Raw genomic sequence first — 24466 nt, forward strand, 5'->3', positions numbered from 1 at the left:
TTATATTGCACAAGTATGTAACTTTTAAATAGGCAATGACTTTGTGTATGGAACTGAACAGGAGCAACAGATTGTTTGGTCATGTTCTTTCTACAGCAGAGTTATATAAGCTCTGTTTCCTACAAACCAACCAATCAAACCAAAGCCTTTTGAAGTCTTGATGAGGGATTGTACTGTGGTAATGGGTATCCATCCTACTCTGAAGTGTGTGTTGTACTTCGCTGAAGCTATTGTTCCAAACCTCTTCTGTAGCACGACGGCCTCAATGTGTTTTTAAACAATAAAAGAAAGACTCATAGAAAACAGGAACATACAAACAAGAAAAACATGCTTCACTGTTCTAAGGTTTATTGTAGTGGTATTATTCATATGAAGCATTGTGCATTCACTGAGCAGGGGTCTGGTGTGTAATAACATCTTGATTTATATTGAAATATTTTACCTAGTAAATAAGCATTTACAATTGCTTTTGTTTTACTTCCTGGGATTATACTATACTATACTATTAATCTCAGAATATATATTCTGAATATATATAAAACTCAGAAGTTTGCATCTCATGCAGCTTGTTGTGATTCTAGTCTCAGCATCTCTAACAAGGCAGTTTTACTGTTGCAAAGTCAAATGTGAAACATTTAACACAAAAATGTGATGAATGCCCAGTAAAAGCTGATAAGATAAGGCATATTCTTCAGTGAATGGAAGACTTCCGGAAACTTCTGCATTCTTCAATCAGATGCAGCCTCATGCAGCGCCCGTGACACCTAAAACACAAGATGATATAAAAGTTGTGAAAGTAGCACAAATGCAAAAAATAATGCACAACAATGCATAACGCAAAAGCAAATAACCTAACATTATAGATTAATTGAGGGTATAAATTGCTATCGTTATTGGTAACACTGGCAATTGCCACGTCCAATCCTTATCCAAGTAAATTCAATAATTTTAAATAACTCTCACTCAAACATCTCTGTTCAACTTTGTATGTTTAAAAGACACAACCTGTGACTACAAACGATGGTTCTTTTCTGTCATGATCTTTGACGGACACCAGTTTGCAGAGTGCACATTACACACACAACTATGTTTTATTTTACAGAATCAATGTTAATTAGGCCATGGGGTCGGTTTCACAAAAATGGACTTTGACTACGGCTTAATTTAAACTAATATTCAGACTTCAAAAATTCTCTTGTGCATACACAGAGAAGCAACTAACCCACTGGTTCTGCGGACAGACAGAAGAGAAATATGGACAGAAGGATGGATATCTACAGTATCTGAAACATGATGCATCATTAATGTTGAATAAAACACAGCACAAATCCAGGGCAGCCCCGCAACTAAAATATATGAAATGCATGCAGGCTATTACAAAACAAAGTAAAAGTGAATATCAACAGCGTGCTGTGTGGAGCCGAGTGTCAAAGAACCTGATTGGTTAATCCAACTCCTGTCAGGAGATGGGTTCGAAACAGCGAAGAAAACCAGACAAAGAGTCTGCAGACATGCTAGTGGCTCTGTGAAGCTGAACTTAGCATGGTGGTGCTTTGTGCTAAATGCTAACATCAGCATGCTAACATGCTCATAATGACGATGCCAACATTCTGATGCTAAGCAGGTATAATGTTTAGACTGGTCACTATCTTATATGGTGTGTTAGCATGCTAACATTTTATTATTGGCACTAAACAAGTACAAAAGAGGCTAATGGGAACATCATTAGTTCTCCAGGTATTGGTCATAAACCTAAGTATTGGACAGATTAAAATGTTGACCTGACGATGGCGCTAGATGAAAAGTCAGAGGATCACCAAACTTTTTACAATTCATCCTGAGGGGAACATGAATGTCTGAACCAAATTTCATGAATAGTTTCTGAGATATTTCAGTCTGGACCAAATTGAGCACTGACCGACTGACCAACAGACCAAAATTGCCATCCATAGAACCCTGCAACTAGCAAGGCTAAAAATAATAAATGGTGCACAAGTATAAAAGAAACAGGTAGTGTCTCAAAATGTCCCTCCATTCAGGTTTGCCTACGTCCAAAAGTTTGTTTCTCCCTTCAGTCTTTTGGAGTTCATTTTTGGCAAAATCTGTATTCTGTCTGAGCTCTACCCTGACAAACCAATCAGAACTAGCAATTAACAATAAAATCAACAACAAAGACAAGATATTTTGTGTCTGTGAAACTATTTGTCTACATGAAAGCATGTGGGAAATTGACAATACAAATTTGGTACAAAGATTCCACAACATATCAATGTGTCCACATTTTACTCAAAGGTCATAACCCTAAATGAGGAAAAGTGAAAGGATTTCAGAGAGGAAAAGAGAGGGTAACCAGTTTTTCAAACAACTCAAAAGTGTTTCAATGACTTTTTTTTCTGACAGCAAAAAAATATTGCACTGTTGAGCCAACTTTTATTTTCAATTTTTATAAATGATTTACCATATGTTGTTAAAAATGCCGATGTAGTTATGTATGCTGATGACTCAACTTTGTTCTGTGCTCCACCAAGATTAGTGGAGCTGAGGAGAATCTACAGTGCATCCGGAAAGTATTCACGGCGCTTCACTTTTTCCACATTTTGTTATGTTACACCCTTATTCCAAAATGGATTACATAAATTTTTTTCCTCAAAATTCTACACACAACACCCCATAATGACAATGTGAAAAAAGTTTTTTTGAAATTTTTGCAAATTTATTAAAAATAAAAAACTAAGAAATCACATGTACATAAGTATTCACAGCCTTTGCCATGAAGCTCAAAATTGAGCTCAGGTGCATCCTGTTTCCACTGATCATCCTTGAGATGTTTCTGCAGCTTAATTGGAGTCCACCTGTGGTAAATTCAGTTGATTGGACATGATTTGGAAAGGCACACACCTGTCTATATAAGGTCCCACAGTTGACAGTGCATGTCAGAGCACAAACCAAGCATGAAGTCAAAGGAATTGTCTGTAGACCTCCGAGACAGGATTGTCTCGAGGCACAAATCTGGGGAAGGTTACAGAAAAATTTCTGCTGCTTTGAAGGTCCCAATGAGCACAGTGGCCTCCATCATTCGTAAGTGGAAGAAGTTCGGAACCACCAGGACTCTTCCTAGAGCTGGCCGGCCATCTAAACTGAGTAATCGGGGGAGAAGGGCCTTAGTCAGGGAGGTGACCAAGAACCCGATGGTCACTCTGTCAGAGCTCCAGAGTTCCTCTGTGGAGAGAGGAGAACATTCCAGAAGGACAACCATCTCTGCAGCAATCCACCAATCAGGCCTGTATGGTAGAGTGGCCAGACAGAAGCCACTCCTTAGTAAAAGGCACATAGCAGCCCGCCTGGAGTTTGCCAAAAGGCACCTGAAGGACTCTCAGACCATGAGAAACAAAATTCTCTGGTCTGATGAGACAAAGATCGAACTCTTTGGTGTGAATGCCAGGCGTCACGTTTGGAGGAAACCAGGCACCGCTCATCACCAGGCCAATACCATCCCTACAGTGAAGCATGGTGGTGGCAGCATCATGCTGTGGGGATGTTTTTCAGCGGCAGGAACTGGGAGACTAGTCAGGATAGAGGGAAAGATGAATGCAGCAAAGTACAGAGACATCCTGGATGAAAACCTGCTCCAGAGCGCTCTTGACCTCAGACTGGGGCGACGGTTTATCTTTCAGCAGGACAACGACCCTAAGCACACAGCCAAGATATCAAAGGAGTGGCTTCAGGACAACTCTGTGAATGTCCTTGAGTGGCCCAGCCAGAGCCCAGACTTGAATCCGATTGAACATCTCTGGAGAGATCTGAAAATGGCTGTGCACCGACGCTTCCCATCCAACCTGATGGAGCTTGAGAGGTGCTGCAAAGAGGAATGGGTGAAACTGCCCAAAGATAGGTGTGCCAAGCTTGTGGCATCATATTCAAAAAGACTTGAGGCTGTAATTGCTGCCAAAGGTGCATCAACAAAGTATTGAGCAAAGGCTGTGAATACTTATGTACATGTGATTTCTCAGGTTTTTTATTTTTAATAAATTTGCAAAAATCTCAAAAACTTTTTTCACGTTGTCATTATGGGGTGTTGTGTGTAGAATTTTGAGGAAAAAAATGAATTTAATCCATTTTGGTATAAGGCTGCAACATAACAAAATGTGGAAAAAGTGAAGCGCTGTGAATACTTTCCGGATACACTGTACATGTGGAGTTGCATACCATTACTAAATTGGTGAGAATGAACAAATTGGTGCTGAGCATTTCCAAAACTAAATGTATTGTTGCTGGTAGAAGGAATGTTCTAAAAAAAAAACAGAGCAGGGACAGAGCAGTCAGATTAGTTCTTCAGTTCTCTAATGTGTGAGATGCATAAACGATGATCATGGCACACTGTTAATTAAAATCTTGTCTTCTGTTATTCATGCAAAATGCCATTTGGAATAATAGTTTGTATAGCATTATAGTCCACATGGACTTTGTGTTTAGTGTGTATAATATATAAGTAAGGTAAAAATATAAAGCTTTTTGTCATGTCTGTGCTTAGTTTCAGTGCATGTCAATGAGCATTCTCTATGGAGAAAATACATGACCTTTGAATCAAGAGTGGACTGTTCAACAATGATTAATGTCAAAAGGTCACAGGCTGGTAAGAGCAGCTCTTGCTAACTCACCTTTTATTCCAGTGAGTCTATGTTGACAGAAGGACGCAAAGACTCTTTCAACTGGAAAACACAACACACAACATTCAGCGTTTAGAAAGTAGAATGATTTCAGATACATCTGATCTGATGATGATGTAAAATGACATGTTGAGTGATATCAATTGCCTAGCATGATATTCTGCATCACTCATCACTGAATTATATTAAATGGTCTCACTTATATAGCGCTTTTCACGGTTCCCAGAGCACTTTACAGTTAAGCCTCATTCACCCATTCGCTCACACATTCACAAACCGATGGCGACCAAGCTGCCATGCAAGATGCTGGTCTCCATCGGGAGCAACTTAGGGTTCAGTGTCTTGCTCAAGGACACCTCATCATGTGGATGGGGGGAGCCGAGGATTGAACCCCCAACCCGCTCTGCCCTGCTCTACTACTATAAAGCTACTATAAAACCCCATCAGAAAAAGGTGTGGTTCCGCTTTCTCCAAAAACACACAGCTCAGTCTTTCTCCTCACTTATAAACAATACTAGTGACAATTTGCCCATTCTTTCAAACACAAATTATGTTAAAAAAGTTATTAGCCTTTGATCAGTTATGCTTATCCACCCTGGAAATGGTTGCTCCTCTTAAAACTAAATTTGAAAGAAGAATTCACTGAAATTCGTTTGCTGAAAAGAACCTGTAGAAAAGTTGAATGCAGGTGTAATTCCAGTAAATTGCCGGTTCATTACTCGCTGCTCAAATAACGACTAACTTCATATGATTGTAAGGTAAGGGAAGCCAGGGACCAGTTTTTCTCACAGCTAGTCTAAGCCAACCAACACACCCTGTTTAATATCATCAATCAGCTTATAAACTCTCCTCCCCCTAGTGCAGACACTTCTTCTCCAGTCGCCTGCAACAAAATTCTTACCTTCTTCATCGAAAAAATGTATCATATTAGGGCAAATATCCCCCTTCCCACCTCTGCAATTGACCTCCCTTGCCCCTCCTTTGATGTGTTGAGGATTGTTTCAGACCAATATCACTGCAGGATAAAACAGTGGTATTACTGGAATTGCTCTGGGGTCTCATTTATAATCATTGAGTGTGTACAAAACAGGGCCCGAAAGAAGCAAATAAACAGTAAATACCTACCTAATATTTCTTGTATAATATGGCCTCTTCTTTCTGAGTGAATAAATGCTATTTCACCAATATTGTTTCTCTGCACTGGCTCCCTGTAAAATCCAGAATAGTTAAAAAAAATCCTTCTCCTCACCTACAAAGCTCTTACTCTTCCTAGAGTCTCCAAAAGTAGAATGGGAGCCAGAGCCTTCAGCTATCAAGCTCCTCTCCTGTGGAATCAGTTCCCAGGTTGGGTCCAGGAAGCAGACACACTCTCTACTTTTAAGAGTAGGCTTAAAACTGATAGCTGACAGTTAGGGCTGGCTCGGGCGTGCCTTGGACCAGGCCCTAGTTATGCTGCTATAGGCCTTGACTGCTGTGTGACTTCCCATGATGCACTGAACTATTTTTCCTCCTCTCCCTCTCCATCTGTTCACATTCATGTCCCGCAATGCATGTTAATAACTTTATATCTTCCCTGGAGTTTATTTGTGCTTTGTCGTCCCGGTATGCCTGGCATGAATTACATCGATCGTTGTTGCGGACCACCTGCAGCCGTGGGCCTGCTTGACTCCCACTGCTACAATTATTATTATTAGTCATATTTCTGTCATTATTAAAGTTGTTATTGCTATTATTAGTCACATTTTTATTATTATTATAGTTGTTATCGCTAGTACTGTTGCTGTGCCTCTCTCTCTGTCTTTCCCTCCCCCTCTCTCTTTCTCTCTCAACCCAATCAGTCAAGGCAGATGACCACCCACCTAGAGTCCAGTTCTGTTCAAGGTTTCTGCCTGTTAAAGGTAGGTTTTTCCTTGCTGCTGTCGCCTAGTGCTTGCTGATGGTGGGAACTGTTGGGTCTCTGTAAATAATAATATAAAGAGTGCAGTGTAGTCCTGCTCTATATGTACATTTCAAGAGATCACTTTTGTTGTAATTTGGCGTTTTATACATAAAACGAAAAAATTGAATTGCTTAATAAATGCAAATGTTCTTCTGTCATTACAGATGCTGCCACTCCCTCCTGCCCCAAAGTTACCCTTCTTCCGTCTGTCCCTTCACCTGAGCTTCCCAGCCCATCTCCACACGTGGATCTCATTACCCTAATCAGTCACTCATTCATATACCAGCCCAGATCCACACTCCCTCTTGCCAGATTATCTAGTGTGTCATGCCTAGCTCTCCAGCGATTCCCGACCTGTCTGACTCTGCCTGCCTGATCCCTTGCCTGATTCCCGTTTTGAAGATTGCTTGCCTATCCTTGTCTGTTGTTTTGGACCTGACTAAATATTCTGGACATTCGCCTTCCTGCCTCTGAAGTTGTGCTTTTGGGTTCTGTGATTTTGGAGTTGTTACAGCATTAACCATTTTAGTTGAATATGTACATGTTCACATTTTCAGATAATCCATCATCACAACATCTCCTCCCATTACTACATGGATGATGTACACCTGTACCTGTCATTTAAACCTTCAGCCACCAGTAAATTAGCTTCACTACATAGCTTCCTATGTGACATTAAAAGCTGCATGTCCCAAAACTCTGACTCAAGACTCAAGTTCTCATCACTGGCCCTGAACATATCTCAAAACAAATACAGCCACTCCTTGTCCCCTCACTCCCAACAGGAAGTTCGTTACAAAAAATCTGGGTATCCTGGACAGTAACTTGAGCCTGGAGCAATATGTAAAGAAAGTAGTCCAGTCATGTTCTTATATCCTCCTGCCTCATTTACTTACCTAAATAATCGAGCTATGGAGCAGTTCCAAACTGTTCAAAACTCAGCTGCTAGACTGTTGACCAATTGTCACACATCACACCAATTTTGGCTTTACTGCATTGGCTCCCAGTCTTTTTTAGAATCCATTTTAAAGTGCTTTTAATCACATACAAGGCTCTAAATGATCTGGTGCCGGAATATGTAACTGAGCTGTTCATACTGTACTGTACTGTTGCAGTTCTGGCCCCTCAGCTCTGGAACAGCCTTCCACTAAGCATCAGATCAGCTGACTCTGTTTGTCTGCTTTTAAATCGTTTAATGGGTGTGTCTGTATGTATATGCTGATATGTTGTCCTCACCTTTTTTTGGAAAATTGTAATTATCATTATTTTAATTATTAATATATTTATTATTGCGTTGTGTTCATTATTAAACATACAGCAGCCCTGACGCAAACATTTATTTTTGGTCGTATCTGTAATTATTTTGCTCACAGGTCACTTGCATCAGTTGCTGTCTCCTGTTGTCTCATTCACCCATATGATCCCTGAACTGTATCAGGATTACATTCCACATTTTAATATCTCCAGTCTTAAAGGTAGCATGCAACAGTACATGATTCCTCACTCTCTTCTCGTTTTCTTACAGATCATAATGTGAAGTTCTTACTCTCTGGAGGAAGCCCACAATGTCCAGCTTGTCTGTCTTAGTGGGAGAACAGCCCAGACCCTCACAAGTGCTCTCTGATCCAGGAGGCGACTGCCTGGCGGGGTCCACATTCACTTTGCTCCAGGAGGAGACCTGGCCACTCTGAATATGAGCTGGAGGGATCCAGGGCAGCAGACAGCACTGAGTGGCTACTGTCCTGTTGGGGGCGCGACTCAATGATGTGGGCACCGTTCCAGGTAGAAAGACTCTGAGTTGAGAGCAGAGCAGAGACTGCTCATCCAACAGTCTGTGCATCTTCTACTCAAAAACAGAAGAAGAAGAAGCAGAAAACATACAGTAAAACAAATCATCAGTAAAAAAATAATACAACTTTACTTATACAGGACAGAAAAACTGAAAATTGGATAAATATTAATTTAAAACAAAAAAAACATGATCAAAAGGAACAATTGATTAGCAAATACATAATAAACATGCAACACTTTCTCTTTAACACTTTCTCATCCCAGCTTTCCTTTAGGGCCACCCTCAGGACAAAATGTCAGGCCACCAGGACACCCATAAAATTTACAACTCCAAGGAGTAGCAAGTCTTCATGTATGTTCTGTTCAACACTTTTGTGTTGTGTTGTGTAATGAACATTGTTTCCTCAAGGGCCCATTACTGTAGTACTTTGTGCTGATGGCATTCAGTGTCTTTTCATACATCCTTTCTAAAGTGACCACTCTCCCAGCAGACAGGTATGAGTGTTACCATTTTCAAGCTGTCATCATAGTGATGGGCCAATTCGTTCAACTGCATCTCCAGCTCTCCAGCCTCCTGTTTCACTGTTCGCCTCAGCTCCTCAATGTCTCGAATCTTCTCCCTACACACACACACATACACACACACACACACACACACACACACACACAGGCAGACACACAAATTGTTTGCCTTGATTTTAGTATTTTTATGAACTTTGAAACAAATCATCTTCCTTATTGCAAATACATTTGAAGAGAATGGTTTACTGTTATCATGACAGCAGATGTGTATAGATTATTTGGTTCAGTAAAAATGTTTGGGAGAACTCTCTTCATCAAGTTTACTTCATAAACACTAACGTTAAAGGATGAATTACAGATTTTAGAATGTGTCTTTAAAACTACACACACTCCATATGTTATTGTTTTTTTAAAACACATTGTATCTAGTAGTGTCCCACCCAACCACATCTTAAATCTCACAAATATTCTTTCAGCCCACTGTTGATGTTCATAATTGAAAGAGTGAAGAGTGTGTTCACAGCTGAGTTTCAAACAATTATAGAGAATTTTAGACTTGCAGGTGCTATTGGAAGCTAATGTAAAACAAGAGAGTGTACATTTAGATGCTTGTGTGGGGGATGTTGTTTAACAAGGACCTCTGTCTATTTTGTTTCTCAGGAAAGAGTGTAGCATCCTCCTGCTCTAATATCTGTGACAGAGCCTCCATGCACATGTCAGGGTCAGACAGCTTCATAAACTGAGGCCCAATGTGTTCCGAGTGTAAACTAAACCTAATTTAGCATTATAAACGACAGGTGTCAGAATGTTATGACCTTAGAGCTTACTTAAAGTGGAAGCTGCATGTGTACATGTCAGGGTCCAAAAAGAGCTCTATAAACTAGAGTGTGTACCTGTCCTGGTCAGAGAGAGAACTGTAAACTGCAGCCTGGTCTTCAGAGAGCTGCTCCTCCATGTTGCTGAGCACAGAGCGAAACTGCTGCAGACACAGCATCATCTCCTCCAACTCATTCAGAGAGTACTGTGGAGAACAGATACAGTACTATATGGTTACCTTTCAACTACATATCTAGATTATTGAAAATATGAAAACTGCAGAATGTATATATATAGATTTTCAGGCTAAGTTACATTTATGCAATGTGGGTCCAGAAATCCAAAAGAAGTTGATCATGATCAACGCAGAGGCACATACACTAAAGCAGAAGCACAGACATAAAAACCACATACAGTACAAAAAATACATGTGAAAAGTTTTAATGTTTTAATATGTGACAGTGATCTAACCTAATATCCATTGTGATGGGGAAGTTCACAAATAGATTATAGATGAAACTAGAGACCATTTTGAGATGGGATTACAGCAGCCGCGACACCCGTCAACATGTTGACTTGCTGACCCATGAGTACTCAGTAGTCATTACAACATAATTACATGAGTACTCGGTAGTCATTACTACATTATTACATGAGTACTCGGTACTCCTGGGTTGGCCCACACCCACATACTAACATACTGGGATACAGTGATCTAAGACTTATATATATAAGTCGGGCCCTTTCCTACTTCCTACCCCCCTACTTCCGGCGCCCTTGCTCAGGCCACATCCATCTTTAAAGTCGACCTTCATTTTGATCTCAACTACACACCTGTAAAGTATTTGAGTACAGTTTTGAGGCTATTGTACTTACTTGAGCATTTTTTCATTTAATGCTACTTCATACTTCTAGTCCACTACACACATAATGAGTATTAAAGAAGAAGTCCCCATGTTTGCTGTTGATTACACACTCCCAGGAAGTTATAAATCCCTTGGTCTAGGCCTGTCATTTGTTCCCTACAAACCCTTGCAGTGTGCAGAACAAAGAGATAATATATGTGTGCATGATGGTAAATGGTCTTCACTACCCTGCTCTACCTCCCGTGCGACAGTGCTAACCACTGCACCACCATGCCGCCCAAATTAACTAAATTAAATATTACATGGATTTTTTGGGGTGTTTAATAGAATGTTTGTTTATTAGATTGCTGTGTTTAGTAATGCCTGAAGACCTAAATGCCAATATTATGGATTAATGATGTAAGTGGGAATAATGATGACCTGATTTATTTTATTAATTCAGCATTAATTTAATCTTTTCTTTACTTCTGGTATTCTGATTTGTAATAATTTCTTTGTAATATTTATTTTTCATGTATAGAAAAAAACACATTTACATCCATCCATCCATCCTCCTTACTGCTAATGATACATTTTTGGAACAACTTTCTTGTGTTTAAATATGTTCTGAAAGATTGAAACATAAAACAAGCCTTTGTCTTTTCCATATTTCAATATAAATTCACCAGACAGTTAATTTGGGTGTCATATATGGATGTTACTGAATTACACATAATTAAAGAGAGAAAACACGAGAATGGAGAGTGAGCTCCTCAAGCTCCACATGCAAATGAGACATTCATATGTTAATATGGTCCTGGATTTGAAAGGCCTTCATCTCAAGAACTATGGCAACATGAAAACAAATATACTGTTGATATCAAAGTGCATACATCGTGACTCATTTGAAGAAGGACATGTCATAGCTCACTGCTCACTTCTGTTCATAATATTGGTGAATACAAAAAATCAAGATCAGTAGTCAGAGGAAACCGTTTCACTGACCAAAATGATGCTGATGGGCTTTGTCGTTCATTTGTGACAGTTAATTTGACCAACTGCATTTTTCCTTACATACAACCTGTAGCACAGTCATTAGACATACACAGAAAAGCTGTCTGTCTTCTGGCCAATGACCAGCGGAGCTGCAATTGGCTGCCATTCTGGCCAGTGTGTGTGTGCGTCCATGGCCTCAATGGCTTATTTATTTTTAAAGACAACCTGCCGCCCTGATTGCGTGTAGTGTATTTGACAGCTACTAAGCTTGCAACTCTCTCTGGTACGTGGTCATGCCAGATTGGCTGCTTAGTTCAATGCTCAGTCAGGATGGCTTGTTTAAATGATCTCAATAGGCTATATTCGGCATCCTAAAATCTGATGCATATGTCAGGTAAGTGAACATAGTTTATTCAAGGGGAAACCATGTTGCGTGTGTTTGCACCTTAAGAGAAAAAGAGACATGCTGTACTGTACACCTGTAGCCTGTAGTCTTTTGTCTTGGAAATGTTAACTGCTGCCAGTAAGGGCAGTCTGGGAGGTGGTTTGAGAATTAACTTCACTTTACCAGTTTATCAGCTTATACCTTCCTATACTGTACCTATACCACCCTCAATGTTTCAATGGAGTATGTTGTGTTGTATGCTGTGTTTCCTCCTGCTCAGACAAACTCATTGCTCAGACCTCTCCAAAATCCAGCGGACTTTACACACAGCTGGCAGCATGGACACCGCCATTAATTATTTAAATCTTTTGACAGACACCAGGATTTAGCGATTAGTGACCATGTGTGCTGCTCCAAACCCCATTTTGTATTTGTTTAGTGACTTTTCCTTTTATTCAAGTAGACAAAGGAGGGCTGATATTTTGCATATGGAGGAGGAGCAGAACTGCAGAGTTTAAATGCATTAGCCAAGAGGCTATTCATAGTTTGCACAATTAACCTATAACAGGTAGCACAGGACCACCAGCCATACATCACCTGTCTGTTCACCGTCAGTCGTATGTGCTGCTAACCTTTCAACTTTTCAACACGCATTAATAAACTTCACAATATAGATGTTAGATAATTGACCCTTGAGAAATTAGATTCTTTTATGCACAGTTGAAGGTGACATGAATAGTTATTCTGAATGGGAGAAAAAAGAGACACGAGCTGGGAGGCCATTTTTTTCTTTGTGTTGTCAACAGAAGAAGGATGAAATTTCATTGCAGCTTTTAAATACGTTTACGGCTGAGCTCCAGATAAAATCAGTATTTTATGATCACAACATCGTCAGAAAAAATAAACAATGATAGCAGCTGTGCTGTGAGATCAGCTATACTGACATTTCAAATGAGTGACCAGAGATTAATCAATTAATTCAATTACATCTTAAATTTAATCTAAAAGTTAGGAGCAAAAAGTTGTCATATTCAAGTACAGCCACAAAGCATCTGGTACCACATCTAACTGCAAACGTGTATTTATGCTGTAAAACACGAAAAATGTTTTACAGCACAAAACAATTCTAAACTATATTATATGTCTTTCCATTTCTAAAATGTTTCTAGTGGACATTGAAACCTGACAGAACAGACTGACAGAATTGTGTTTGACTGAATACAAATAAGTGAAATAAGGACACACTATGGAGAGTGTAGTATTACTCACAGGAATGTTTCCCAGAGTGTGTTGCTTGTTGTAACTCTTCTGAGTACAGCAGGTACACTGATGGTCACAGGAGCAGCAGCATGCCATGGTGGCTGTCTGATTTCCCTCCCAAAGCTTCTCATCTTCATTTTCATTTCTGTCCACCTCTTCCTCCTCATCAGGCCACAGGCCTTTATCCACAGAGACTGACACAGTGCAGTAATTTCTATCCATCCCAGGGAGACAGTCATGTGACTGCCAGTCATTAGACAGCAGAGGGAAAGATGGAGACGAAGAGAAGATCAGTGCATGTCTTTGTGTCGTTTCTGAGGCACTTGTGGATACAGTCACTTCGTTTGGGCCAGTATGAAGAGCCCCATGTGATAACTTCTTGGTGAGAGTGTTTCGTTGAATCTGCAGGTCTGCCCATGACTGGACAGCACGAAAAGGGGTGGAGGTATCCAAAGGGAGAATACTAGGGAGAAGGGTGCGTTTTGAGTCAGTCATGTAGGGAACATCCTTTCTGTGGACAATATGAGAAGATAGAGATGAAGACATCTGGACAGAAACAGAGCGGCTTGATGGCTTAAGGTCTGGGGTTGCGGACAGGGATGGAAATGGAGCAAGAATCATGGAGGCAGTTGCATTTCTTGAGGTCTGGTCAGTGTCCATTGTGTTTGAGGATGACAAAGATAAAGGCATAGCTCTGCCCGTGGATGAAAATGAATCAGCTTGGCCTCTAGGCAACAGAGAATTCCCAGGAGATCCATCAGAGGCTTCAAAGCTGCCTAACTCTCCAAGCACAGGGGTTGGATTGGAAACCTGGATGGGTTCTGCCCAATAAACTCGTCCTTCCGTATCAAGCTGCTGAAAAAAGGCATCCACATCTCCATTTTCACCATCCGAGCCATCCACTGAGGTTTGAAATACCAGACCTAAGCTCTCAATCTCAATTAGATCCGTTGGAACTTCCTCATGTAAAACTAAAGAACTTCTGGATAATTCACTTTCTGTGACATTGATTTCCATTTGACAAGTTGTTTTTAACTCCTCTGGTTTGGTTTCAGCTGAAAGCTCATCATGCAAACTACAAGAGGGGACCTGTGGGTCTATTTTTGTTTGGTTACATACTTCCTTAGAGACTAATCTAGAACCTTCTGACAGACCGGCAGAACTCTCTGTATCTGAGATGTAAACAACAGCCTCTCGAGTCTGCACAGTGTCAGTATGTCTCTCACCCTCTACCCCTCCCTTTCCATTCCTCTGGAGGGTATCCTCTAAGTCCAAGGAGAGGTGATCCATCTTAAGATGAATAACATCTTGGACAGGACAGTCTGGAGCAGGCTCTGTGTTATCATCATGAGAACATGATCTGTCCTGTTGGGAGATGGACTGCTCTGTCAGGTCTGAAATTCTTCCAACAGCTGGATCTATAAAACCATCTGGATCATGCAGTTGTGATGACAAGGCAGACTGACAAACTGGAATGGAAGGGTCATGAGAAAGACAGGGCAGTGTGGCACAACCCCTCTCAAACTTTGAGCAGTCCAGAACAAGAGAAGGTGGAGCTGAGGGATTGTCCAACTGAAAGGAGAGAGAGGAGGATGTTTCTTCCTCTTTCTTTTGTGTATCGGTGGGTGGATCAGAGATGCATATTCCACCTGAGTCTGGGAAAAGGGAATCTTTTTTAATGTTTTCTGGACTCTGTGAGAGGGACTCTATTAGGGGGAAGTCTTTAGATGCTAATGGGGATGGACGATGAATATCAGGAGGGGCAGAGGGAGGTAAATAGAGAGAGGAGGGATGCAGAGATGATAAGCCACCAGAAGCAGAGAGGGAGTTTTCATGCAAAGCCACCTCAGTCCTTTCTGACTGTGTGTTCTCTGGACTCCCAGAGGAATTAGACTGTGTAGAAGATAGTTCTGCAACTGAGGCAGAAAATGGACAATCCAAATTTGGAGAGGGAGAAGGAGATGAGACAGGAGAAAGGACAGTTGAAAAGGTAGAGCTTGCTGTGCCTTCAGAGTCATGAAAAAGAGTAGAGAGGTATGGAGCGTCCTTGTCCTCAGTTTTAATCTCCCCTGACCCTCTAATCAATGAGACTGGTTGCATGGGGGGAAAGGACGCAGGAGAAAGGAGTGTTGGAGATTGGGGGTGAGTTAAGTTCTGTAACTCGGTTGAGGAAGAGGAAGGAGGAAGGTCCTCACACACCAATGCAGGCAATGAAGCAGGAGGAGACTGATCCTGACTTGTTGGTGTTTCCGTCTCTGAATATTGCAGGTCAGATTTTGGCAGACAAAACGAGACAGGGGAAGGGGAAGGGCCAAAGACTGATGAATGCTCAGGTGAAGGACAGGGTGAGGAGGGGAGAGATTTGTCAACACCAGAAGAAGTCAGAGATGAGGAGAGCAGGAGAGATGGGGAGATATGAGGGGAAGAAGGAGAGGGGGAGCCTGGCCTCTCACTGCTCTGGCTGTCATTGCTCCCTCCTGACAGGACTGACAGAGCCTGCAACCAAACAGACCATACAGACAGTCAAACAGCCAGACACGTGAACTGTTCTATATGTATTGTTTATACTATACATCACATTTTAGTGACTTAGCACATTCTGTCACCTAGTCAGTGTGAGTGACCTAAAGGGCTACAGTGATTTAGCATTGAACTTCCATAAAGTTGGGGGCTTGTGAGAAAAGTGAGTATGCATTAGTAAGTGAGGAGACCTTGATGAGATCAGGTCCAGGTGACGCCTGCTGAGAGAGGGAGGGTATGAAGGGCTCCTCAAGAAAACCACTGCTGTCTGACTGGCAGCTGTTGGTCCGTATTACACCCCGCACTGCTCACACACACGAGGGTAGAAAGGGAAAACAGAGGGAAGGAGGGACAGTTATAATCACGACTTAACAACACCCAGTGTATCCAGCCCAGAATTACAATTTGTTAAGGTTTTAAAGCAACAGTCCAGTATTTTGGGAAATGTGGTTGTATTCCTACTTTCCAAGAAGTACGTGAGAGGGTATCAGTTTCATGTCTGTGTGGCCAGTACAGGGATAGATTCCAGTGTGTGTTTAGCTTAGCTTAACGCAGTGACTGGAAACAGGGGGAAAATGTCTTCCTCTAACTCTGACTGTCCTTTAAGATGGCTCCTAATATCAATAATGTTCCATTGCAGGCAATTTCATACTGAATTTTTAATTTGTTATGGTGCTCCTACTTTATAATGTACTTTATACTGTAGTCCCTGCACCTGAGGGAGAGAGAGGGAGAAAGACAGGACAACCAACAAGAGTTCGACCTGTAAAACTCACCTCAATGCCCTGATGGAAAACCTGTGACATGCAGTATAACCAGCAATGATCCCGATGACCAAAGCCTCGAATGACTTTGCATTTCTGTGTCATGGTAGATTGTCCCATGATGTTGAAACTGTATACAAACAATTTACATATTCATGTGCCCATATCTAAAACTAACACTCTCAAAAGTTGCTTGTTGAGTGTGAGTGAGAAATGAGAGCGAAAATGTGAAAACTTTATTAAATATACAGTCTGAGACCACATTGAAAATCTCAAATATTTTCTCGTAAACCAGGAAATAATCACAATGTTTGAGGATTCAGAAACATTTAAAAACACACAAAAAAGTTATGACATATAAAATAAAGATGAAATATTTTGATTCTGCAAAATGTTTGCCAGCAAACAAATTTAAGCAAATTTGCGACATTGATCAACTTAACTCCTTCGTACAAAAGGTCAGATTTCTTTGAGTTTCTTCCAGTGAAGCATGTGTTCCGGTGGACTTGATCTATTCATCAGAGGCTTGCTAAATTAACTCAGCTTGCAGCCAGTGTTCGCCTGTTACAAATACCTAAAGTTTCTTTGATTATTAAGTAGCATCGTGATAGTGGGAAACATGGCATCAGAACTTAGTGAAAGAAGGGCTTTCTCAGTGTCAAATCATGGCTAGACTAAGGTTTCTAAGGAGGCAGTGCATGGAACTCTAAAACGCTTTGCAGAAATGGGATCATTTGTATCCAAAGCGCGATCAGGCAGCCCAAAAGTGACCGCCCCATCAGAAGATCAATACATCAAGCTTAGTTCCCTGATAGATAAAAAAAAACTTCATCACAGATACAGAATTTTCTAAATAAAGAACGTAAGACTCCAATCAGAAAAAGTAATGTCAAAAGAAGGCTGTCTTATAGTGGTCTCAGAGGATGAGTAGCAGTTTCTAAACCATTTCTCAGAAGGGGAAACAAGGCGAAACACTTGGCGTGGGCTAAGAGATATGCTATACCCTCTGGTTTGCATCTTTGTGGAGAAGGATTCATACTGCAGCAGAATAAGGACCCCAAACACACCTCAAAGCTTTGCAAGAACTACTTGAAGACCAAAGAAAGCCAAGGAGTCCTGACTGTCATGAACTCACCTCACCTCAATCCCATTGAACTATTTATGGGGGCACTTGAAAGCCAAGCATTCTGTGACATCACAAGAAGCCCTTTTGAACATTGTCAAATTGTCAGATAACATGGGTCATCAGACACAAACTTGTGGAGTCCATGCCAGCTGGAGTGCATGCTGTCTTTAAAGTAAAAGGAGGACATACCAAATACTAAGATTTTCTGAAATTCCTGTACATTTTTCAAAGATTCAACTTTTCTCTCAAATTGTTAAGCTGATATTATCATTTCTAATGAAAGAAATAGTATTACATTCATGCAAAATAGAAGTATCTTCACTAGTGGTCTCAGACTTTTGACCCTACTGTATATGCTTTATAACCCACCTGAATTTTCTGCTCCTCCTGTGAAGTTCCCTGTGACACTACATTCATCAAAACTGTGGATCTGGAATGAGATATGAAATAAGACAACATTAATATTTTAAGAATATTAATATAAATTTCCTCAAGTCATAAATGGTCTCACTTGTATAGCACTTTTCAACCTTCACGGTTCCCAAAGCGCTTTACAGTTAAGGTCTCATTCACCCATTCACTCACACATTCACACACAGATGGCATCCAACTGCCATGCAAGGTGCTGGTCTTGCTCAAGGACACTTCAACATGACAAGGGGGGCCAGGGATCAAACCCCCAACCCGCCCTACCCTGCTCTACCTCCCATGCGATAGTGCTAACCACTGCACAATCTTGAATCCCAAAGCACATCACCACCATTTAGAAATAAAAAATAAACTCCTATCTCAAAACATAAACAGCTAAAGTAACAATACAATCGCAAATTTCTGGTTTAGCATAAACATGCAGCCAGTCAGTTGTCATTTTCCTTAAAACAATTGTGTATTTTTCAATTTCATTGGAATCATATTTAAAAAATGTTCATGTTATACTTAAATTGTTGCTCACTAAATACAAATTTATTGTAGCCTGTGTTACATGGGTTTCTTTGTCCTTTGAGTGGAAACTGTTAATGTGTAAGAATGACTAAGTATGTAACTTGTAATGTGCTGGTGATTGGCTAGTTGCCATCCTATAGCCAGAACTACTTTTACAGTTTAATTTTACAGTGATCATTTTTAAGTTGAAAAGATGTTTAAAATATGGTCTGTGTGAACTTCTTGAAATAATTGGTGAAAAAACATTCACTTTTTGACTGATTTTGAAAATCTTCTCACCGATGACCATAGTTGTTTTTTAAATGTCTTTTCAACATAATAAAAAAGTCCTAACCTGACTTCTATAAGCCCCTCTCGTATTTAAAATCTTATATATGAATGCAAATGACTGGACACAAATATACATACTGTACATATCCTGCTGATAAACCACCCTGCTATAATATAATATAACAATATAATGCCTTTGAATTGATGCAGTTGCAGTACTTGCCTCTTCCATTTCAAATGATTCCCTGGCCTGCCGTGCGCTCTTCTTTCTCTGTAAAACAGTGCTGACTGTCAGGGGCTGACCTTCCTTCAAGGGCCAGGGTCTGAGTGCTCCTTCATGGGCTATCAAAGAAGCCACATGAGGCTGGGGCTGAGGATCTGAACCAGCTCCTTGCTCCTCTGCCAGAGGGCTCAGACACACAGTGTCCAGAAGTCCAGGTTTGACTCTTTTTAAGGGAACCTTCTTGTCTTCAAGGCTGGCTGGAGGTTGCAGTGACTCAGGAGCAGCACAGGGAGGAGTGGTCACAGCAGGTGTGGTTAGGTTCTGCGTTTTATGGTTGTGGATTTGGCTGAGTGACTTCTTTGATGCTCGTCTGAAAAGCATGCCCATGCGCCTCCTCCTCTCCCGGGCCTCAGGAGGCAGGTCTTTCCCCTGCTGTGATCTGAGAGGGAAGGGGGAGGAGGAGGAAGAACCCACCAAGGAGGAGAATGCTGTAGTTACCTGCTGCAGAACCTCGAGCTGTCTAAAACGATCTGGGTCAGAGGGGAAGAAAGAATACAAGGAAAAAGTTTGACAACAAATTTGAAACAAGTACAGTTGCCAGATCTGTTGATTGTCATGGAAGAGGTAAGTCTCTGACACCAGTGTCTACAGTATACAATGATATTATACCAGATGTGACATTTCTAAAACCATGATTTTCCGACTAAAGTCACTGACTGAATATCAAACACCATCAGCACTGCCATAATCAACCTAATCCACAAGCAAAGCAAAACCACCTCTGCTACCCCACAACACCACCCCAACTGACATGCAGAATAACAATCCACTACATTTACACAATTTACACATTTACACATATCAGTAAAAGAAAAATTAAACCGAAAAACGAAAATAAGTGAATCTTAAACGATGTCTGCTCTGCACACCTCCCTTCTCATATAGACTATACATATATATATATATATTGTTTCACACATTCGAAATAATGGGTAGGCCAAACACCGTCATGTCTTCTGCCTCATGTCTGGCCACAATTTAGACTTTCACTTTCATCTACTTTTTTCAATTTATGATCCCATTATATCAGTTGTACCTTAAATTGATACTTTTCTGTATATGATTTGTATATTCAATTTCAATGTACTATAAATGTGGATATTTTGCCACTATATCCCAAACAGTTGCCACAACTATCTTTGAAAGTGTAAACTTTTTGCTGGTCATATGATAAGCGAAACTGAATCTGAAACTGAATTTTTAAGTTCTGTTTGACTCAATACATAAATTCAGTTGTTCTGGGCATTCACCATATTCACATGTCGGCCATTTTCCTCTGACATCACGCTCAGGGTGGGAAGCTCAAATGCAAAGTCGTATGAACATAGGGAATCTGACAAATCGTTATCCTGAGTGATCAGCAATTGATCAGTGTTAGCTAGGAAGTGGTTGACTACTAACTGTCGTCCAACAGTAGCTAATGGGTTATCAAGTATGTTGTTTTACTTTGAAACATGGCCCGATTTGTCAGATTCCCTACATTTATACGACTTGCAACCTGGACCACAGCAGTGAAGGACTTTCCTGTTTCGACATGACAATGCCCCCATGCACAAGGCCAAGTCCATAAAGAAATGGTGTTCCCAGTTTGGTGTGGAAGAACTTGACTGGTCTCCACAGAGCCCTAATATCAACCCCATCCAACACCTTTGGGATGAGCTGGAACGCCCACTGCGAGCCAGGCCTTATCACCCAACATCAGTGTGGGACCTCACTAATGCTTTTGTGGCTGGTTGGGAGCAAGTCCCCGCAGTCAGGTTTCAAAAATGTTGTAGAGCAAAAAAGGATAAACAGGATGCATGATGCCAGTTTTAGGATAGCATGGTACAATTAAACATTACCATATGTGTATCACTTGTTTGAAATGCTTTCCCACAAACATATACCACTGGTCATAGTGCTAAAACTCAGACTTACTGCTGACATCCGGGTTCTCCAAGTCCAGCCGGTTCTTCTGGGCTTCCAGAAACACTTGTAGGTTTATTCCTCTTGCCTGAGACTGATGATTGATGAATCGAGCAGGGATCCGTCCAGAAAGGTCAGGTACATCACAGCCGAAGCCCAGGTCTAAGAGAATCTCCTCTGGGTCATCATTCCACAGGTTGAGTATGTCCATCACACTGCAAACAGGAGACGGGAGAGCATTGTACAGAACTGAGTATGCGTCACTCTTATACACTAATAAACAGTTCCATTTGAAGTTTGTGTGTGTGTGTGTGAGAGAGAGGCAGTGTCTAACCTGAGTGGTACGCAGTGACCTGAAGTTGCTGAGCTGAAGCTATTCCACCTACTGAGAGCTGGACTTGACCTGCTCCACCTGAACAGGTACAATACACAACAAAGGGTTCGCAGCTCCAGTCACAAGCGATTCTTTTTCATGGCTTTATTTATGGATTGTTAATGTTAGCTTCAGGGAGCATAACATCACATTTGCATTGATCAGCTAGTTTAACGGTTAAGTTCAAATTGTGATCTGCCTTTTTTAAAAAACAGTTTAAGTATATCATGAATAAAGGACTTTTATTGTAAACAAATCCCATGTGCAGACCCAAACATCTTCATAACATAATCATTGTGAGTTAAACCCACTTATAGCCAGTTGACACTGGAGTGATATTAAAGATCAAACTGTTAGATTAAGAATCTTTTGTGTTACTGTAACTGTGTTACATGTCTGTTAATGTTATGCAGTATGTTCACCATGCCCCACTTCTTTCAATCACAAAGTAAAACACAAGACTTGTTGAATTATAGGTTATCATTTGACAATCAATTGCCCCACTGATTACTAGTATTTTACACCCATTCTAAGTGGTGTGGCCTTATTTGGACACTCTAACACATCCTGTGGTGTACTGTTCAAAACCAACAGTCAGAGAAACTGCAGCCTCCAATCTTCTGTGTATTTATCTCCATGCACATAAACAAAGAAGCCAAAAGTATAAATGCATTGTTGAATAATGATTAAAAACTGTAAGGTTTTAATTAACATAGATCTTCAATACACAAAAGGAAAAATGCATACATGTCGTGAATTATAGTGAACATCTGTTGTGTACTCACATTTTGTTCCTGGTGTTTGTTGATCAGAACCCTGTCTAACCTGCTGTCCTTGATCTTTTATACTTATCCCATACTTACTTAGCTGATTCATGTTTTCTGTGCAGCTGTCAGACATTGTCATAACTTTCCTCTGATCCTTTCGCTTTCTATGCAAACTGTGCTGTGAGCTGCGTGCTGTGCAGAGTGGGTAGGTGAGGCTTATTTGCCTAGTAAATAAGACTTGTAGTTACGTGTTTAACTATCTGTTCAGGTCCAGAAGCTGTTACCGCAGCCTGAACCAACTGTCAGTCAAAGACACACATGTCCTTTTTATACTTTCTATGAAGCTCATATCTATAACACATTACCCAACAGCTATTAAAAGTTCTTCTAATCACTCTGCCCAGTTTGCATAAGGTTATCAGGTCTTCTCAACATAATGCTGCTTTCTGTAACCAGATTATAGTTCATTCCTTTATGACAACCCACTGTCTGCTGTGAATGTTATGTAATCTCTCTCTCTCTCTCTCTCTCTTATACACACACACACACACACTTCTAGAAACCCTTTAACCCTTTAAACCCTAGGCCAGAAAAAATACTTTTTGTGTTGTGTTCTATTTATCTCCCAACTTCTTACAATAGTAATTGTAAACTCTGAGATAATGAGCTGTCATAAACATGTGATGGTAAGCCTTAACTATACACCAACACTCCTCATCCATTGTGGTTGGAGAGAACACTGTGATGTTCATAACCCCATAAACCTTTCATGCAAAACAGGGTTATGAACATGACAATATAATCAAGACTGCTGTTCAATATAATCAAGACTGATGTTCTGAATAACACTTGATTCAGAAAACCTCACAACAAAGGCCTTTTAAAGCCATCTTACAGTCACAGCAATGTTTAAATATACAAGTAGAAGCCTTAAAACCTGAAAGAATCTCCTGCCTCAGATCTGCATAACATGAAATGAACTAACAGCAGCAGAGAGAAAAGGTCCCATCACAGGGTTAATGTGACATACTTGTTCTTTTGACATGGAATATGCTTAGTCCAACTCAACACAGATTACTGAACACAGCAGAAGTTGGCCACTGTGTTTTAGGATGGTTCACCAACAATGAAGCATTAAAGTTTCACATTCCTCTGAAACACAGCTGTCTTTGAAAAGTAAATCTGTTCAAATGACAATTTAAAATATATCTTAAATTAGGACTGAAATACAACTAGAATTGTGTTGGATCAATTTCAGTGGAAGTTTAAACTGCAATACAAATCTTGATGCTTTCAAAGATCATAAACAGTTACACGTTGATTTAAACTGACTGAAGCTTCGTACTACTGAAGTAAGATCATTTTCACTTTCAATCACTTCAATCAAAGTATCCATACATAATTGAATTTCCTACAATGGATATCTAACAGTTGCGTTAGACTGAATTCCAGCACTGTGTTGTGGGATATGACTTTCAGCACTGTGCTGTGGGAGTTCAACCTGACTCTGCACTGCTGGCTGTGTAGCTCTGTATGTCTGACAGGAGAAGAGAACAAGAAGAAGAGAGGCGTCCTTACCGCAGAAACTCCTGGACTGTCCTCACTCCCTGGTTACCATATAAAGACGCTGCAGGGGAGAAAAGTCAGGTTATCTGGATGAGGAAGCAAATGGCATGTGGAGCCATAAATGACACAAGCAGAGCGGGAAACATCAGGAAAGGAGGAAGGCAGAAAACAGGGAAACATCTCGATTTTTTGCTTGTTGCAAGTCAGTACATCCTGTCCAGGTCTGGTGTCAAGGCTCCTCGAGCTATATTAGGAAAGTGTTTCTCGCTGTCTCTGTCTCTCACCCTCCCTACCTCCCTCTCTCTCTTCTTTTTTACTCCGGAGGGTGTTTGGGTTTTGGCAGTCGCCTCTACCTCCCTCTCCCACACTGGGACTCCATTTGACACTGGCATGGTGTCAAGAACAAAGTCACTTTTCTGCCTTTGTACTGCCATACCTTGTGTTTTTTGCATACACCATTTTTGTCAAAAACTAATCCAAATCAAAGTTAATCTGCATGTATTTCGTTGAGAGATTTATCTGTTTCCTTTAAAAGCCAAAAGCAAAACAAAAAAACCCAACTCCTCAGGTGATGGCTGGTGCCAGTTGTGTTCTCTCCCACACTGCTCTGATCTTCTGAACTGTCACTTAATTTGCTCTTACATAACAGCAGACACAGATGCAAAGGTAGGTTGGCACTGGAGGACCCAAAGAGAGAGGCTCTCATCAAACCGTGAAGATAATGCAGGC

At 40.7% G+C, this 24466-nt stretch overlaps 1 protein-coding gene across 1 annotated transcript; it reads right to left on the reverse strand.

Moving 5' to 3' along the window:
* Positions 1 to 331: 331 nt before the first annotated feature.
* itprid1 (ITPR interacting domain containing 1) lies at positions 332 to 24129 on the reverse strand. The gene is made up of 14 exons (XM_070928579.1): positions 23948 to 24129; positions 23587 to 23708; positions 21366 to 21443; positions 21044 to 21280; positions 19067 to 19596; positions 18001 to 18061; positions 15933 to 16045; positions 15668 to 15717; positions 13231 to 13732; positions 9813 to 9940; positions 8906 to 9017; positions 8153 to 8449; positions 4659 to 4709; positions 332 to 764 (listed from the first exon to the last, which is right to left on the reverse strand). The coding sequence occupies exons 1-13, from the start codon at positions 24127 to 24129 to the stop codon at positions 4662 to 4664; spliced, it is 2460 nt and encodes an 819-aa protein (XP_070784680.1). The 3' UTR covers positions 332 to 764; positions 4659 to 4661.
* Between the last annotated feature and the right edge of the window lie 337 nt (positions 24130 to 24466).

The sequence above is a fragment of the Enoplosus armatus genome, chromosome 21 (assembly GCF_043641665.1).
Source record: "Enoplosus armatus isolate fEnoArm2 chromosome 21, fEnoArm2.hap1, whole genome shotgun sequence".
Lineage (NCBI taxonomy): Eukaryota > Metazoa > Chordata > Actinopteri > Centrarchiformes > Enoplosidae > Enoplosus > Enoplosus armatus.

What these genes read in the sequence shown, in the direction of transcription:
- itprid1 (XM_070928579.1), bottom strand. Translation starts at nt 24,129, where the DNA reads ATGCCAGTGTCAAATGGAGTCCCAGTGTGGGAGAGGGAGGTAGAGGCG. An exon ending in GCAACTGTTAGATATCCATT is followed by an intron (nt 21,444 to 23,586) that starts GTAGGAAATTCA and finishes GTACCTGTTCAG; the next exon opens with GTGGAGCAGGTCAAGTCCAG. An exon ending in ACACTCTGGGAAACATTCCT is followed by an intron (nt 9,941 to 13,230) that starts GTGAGTAATACT and finishes TGTTCTCCACAG; the next exon opens with TACTCTCTGAATGAGTTGGA.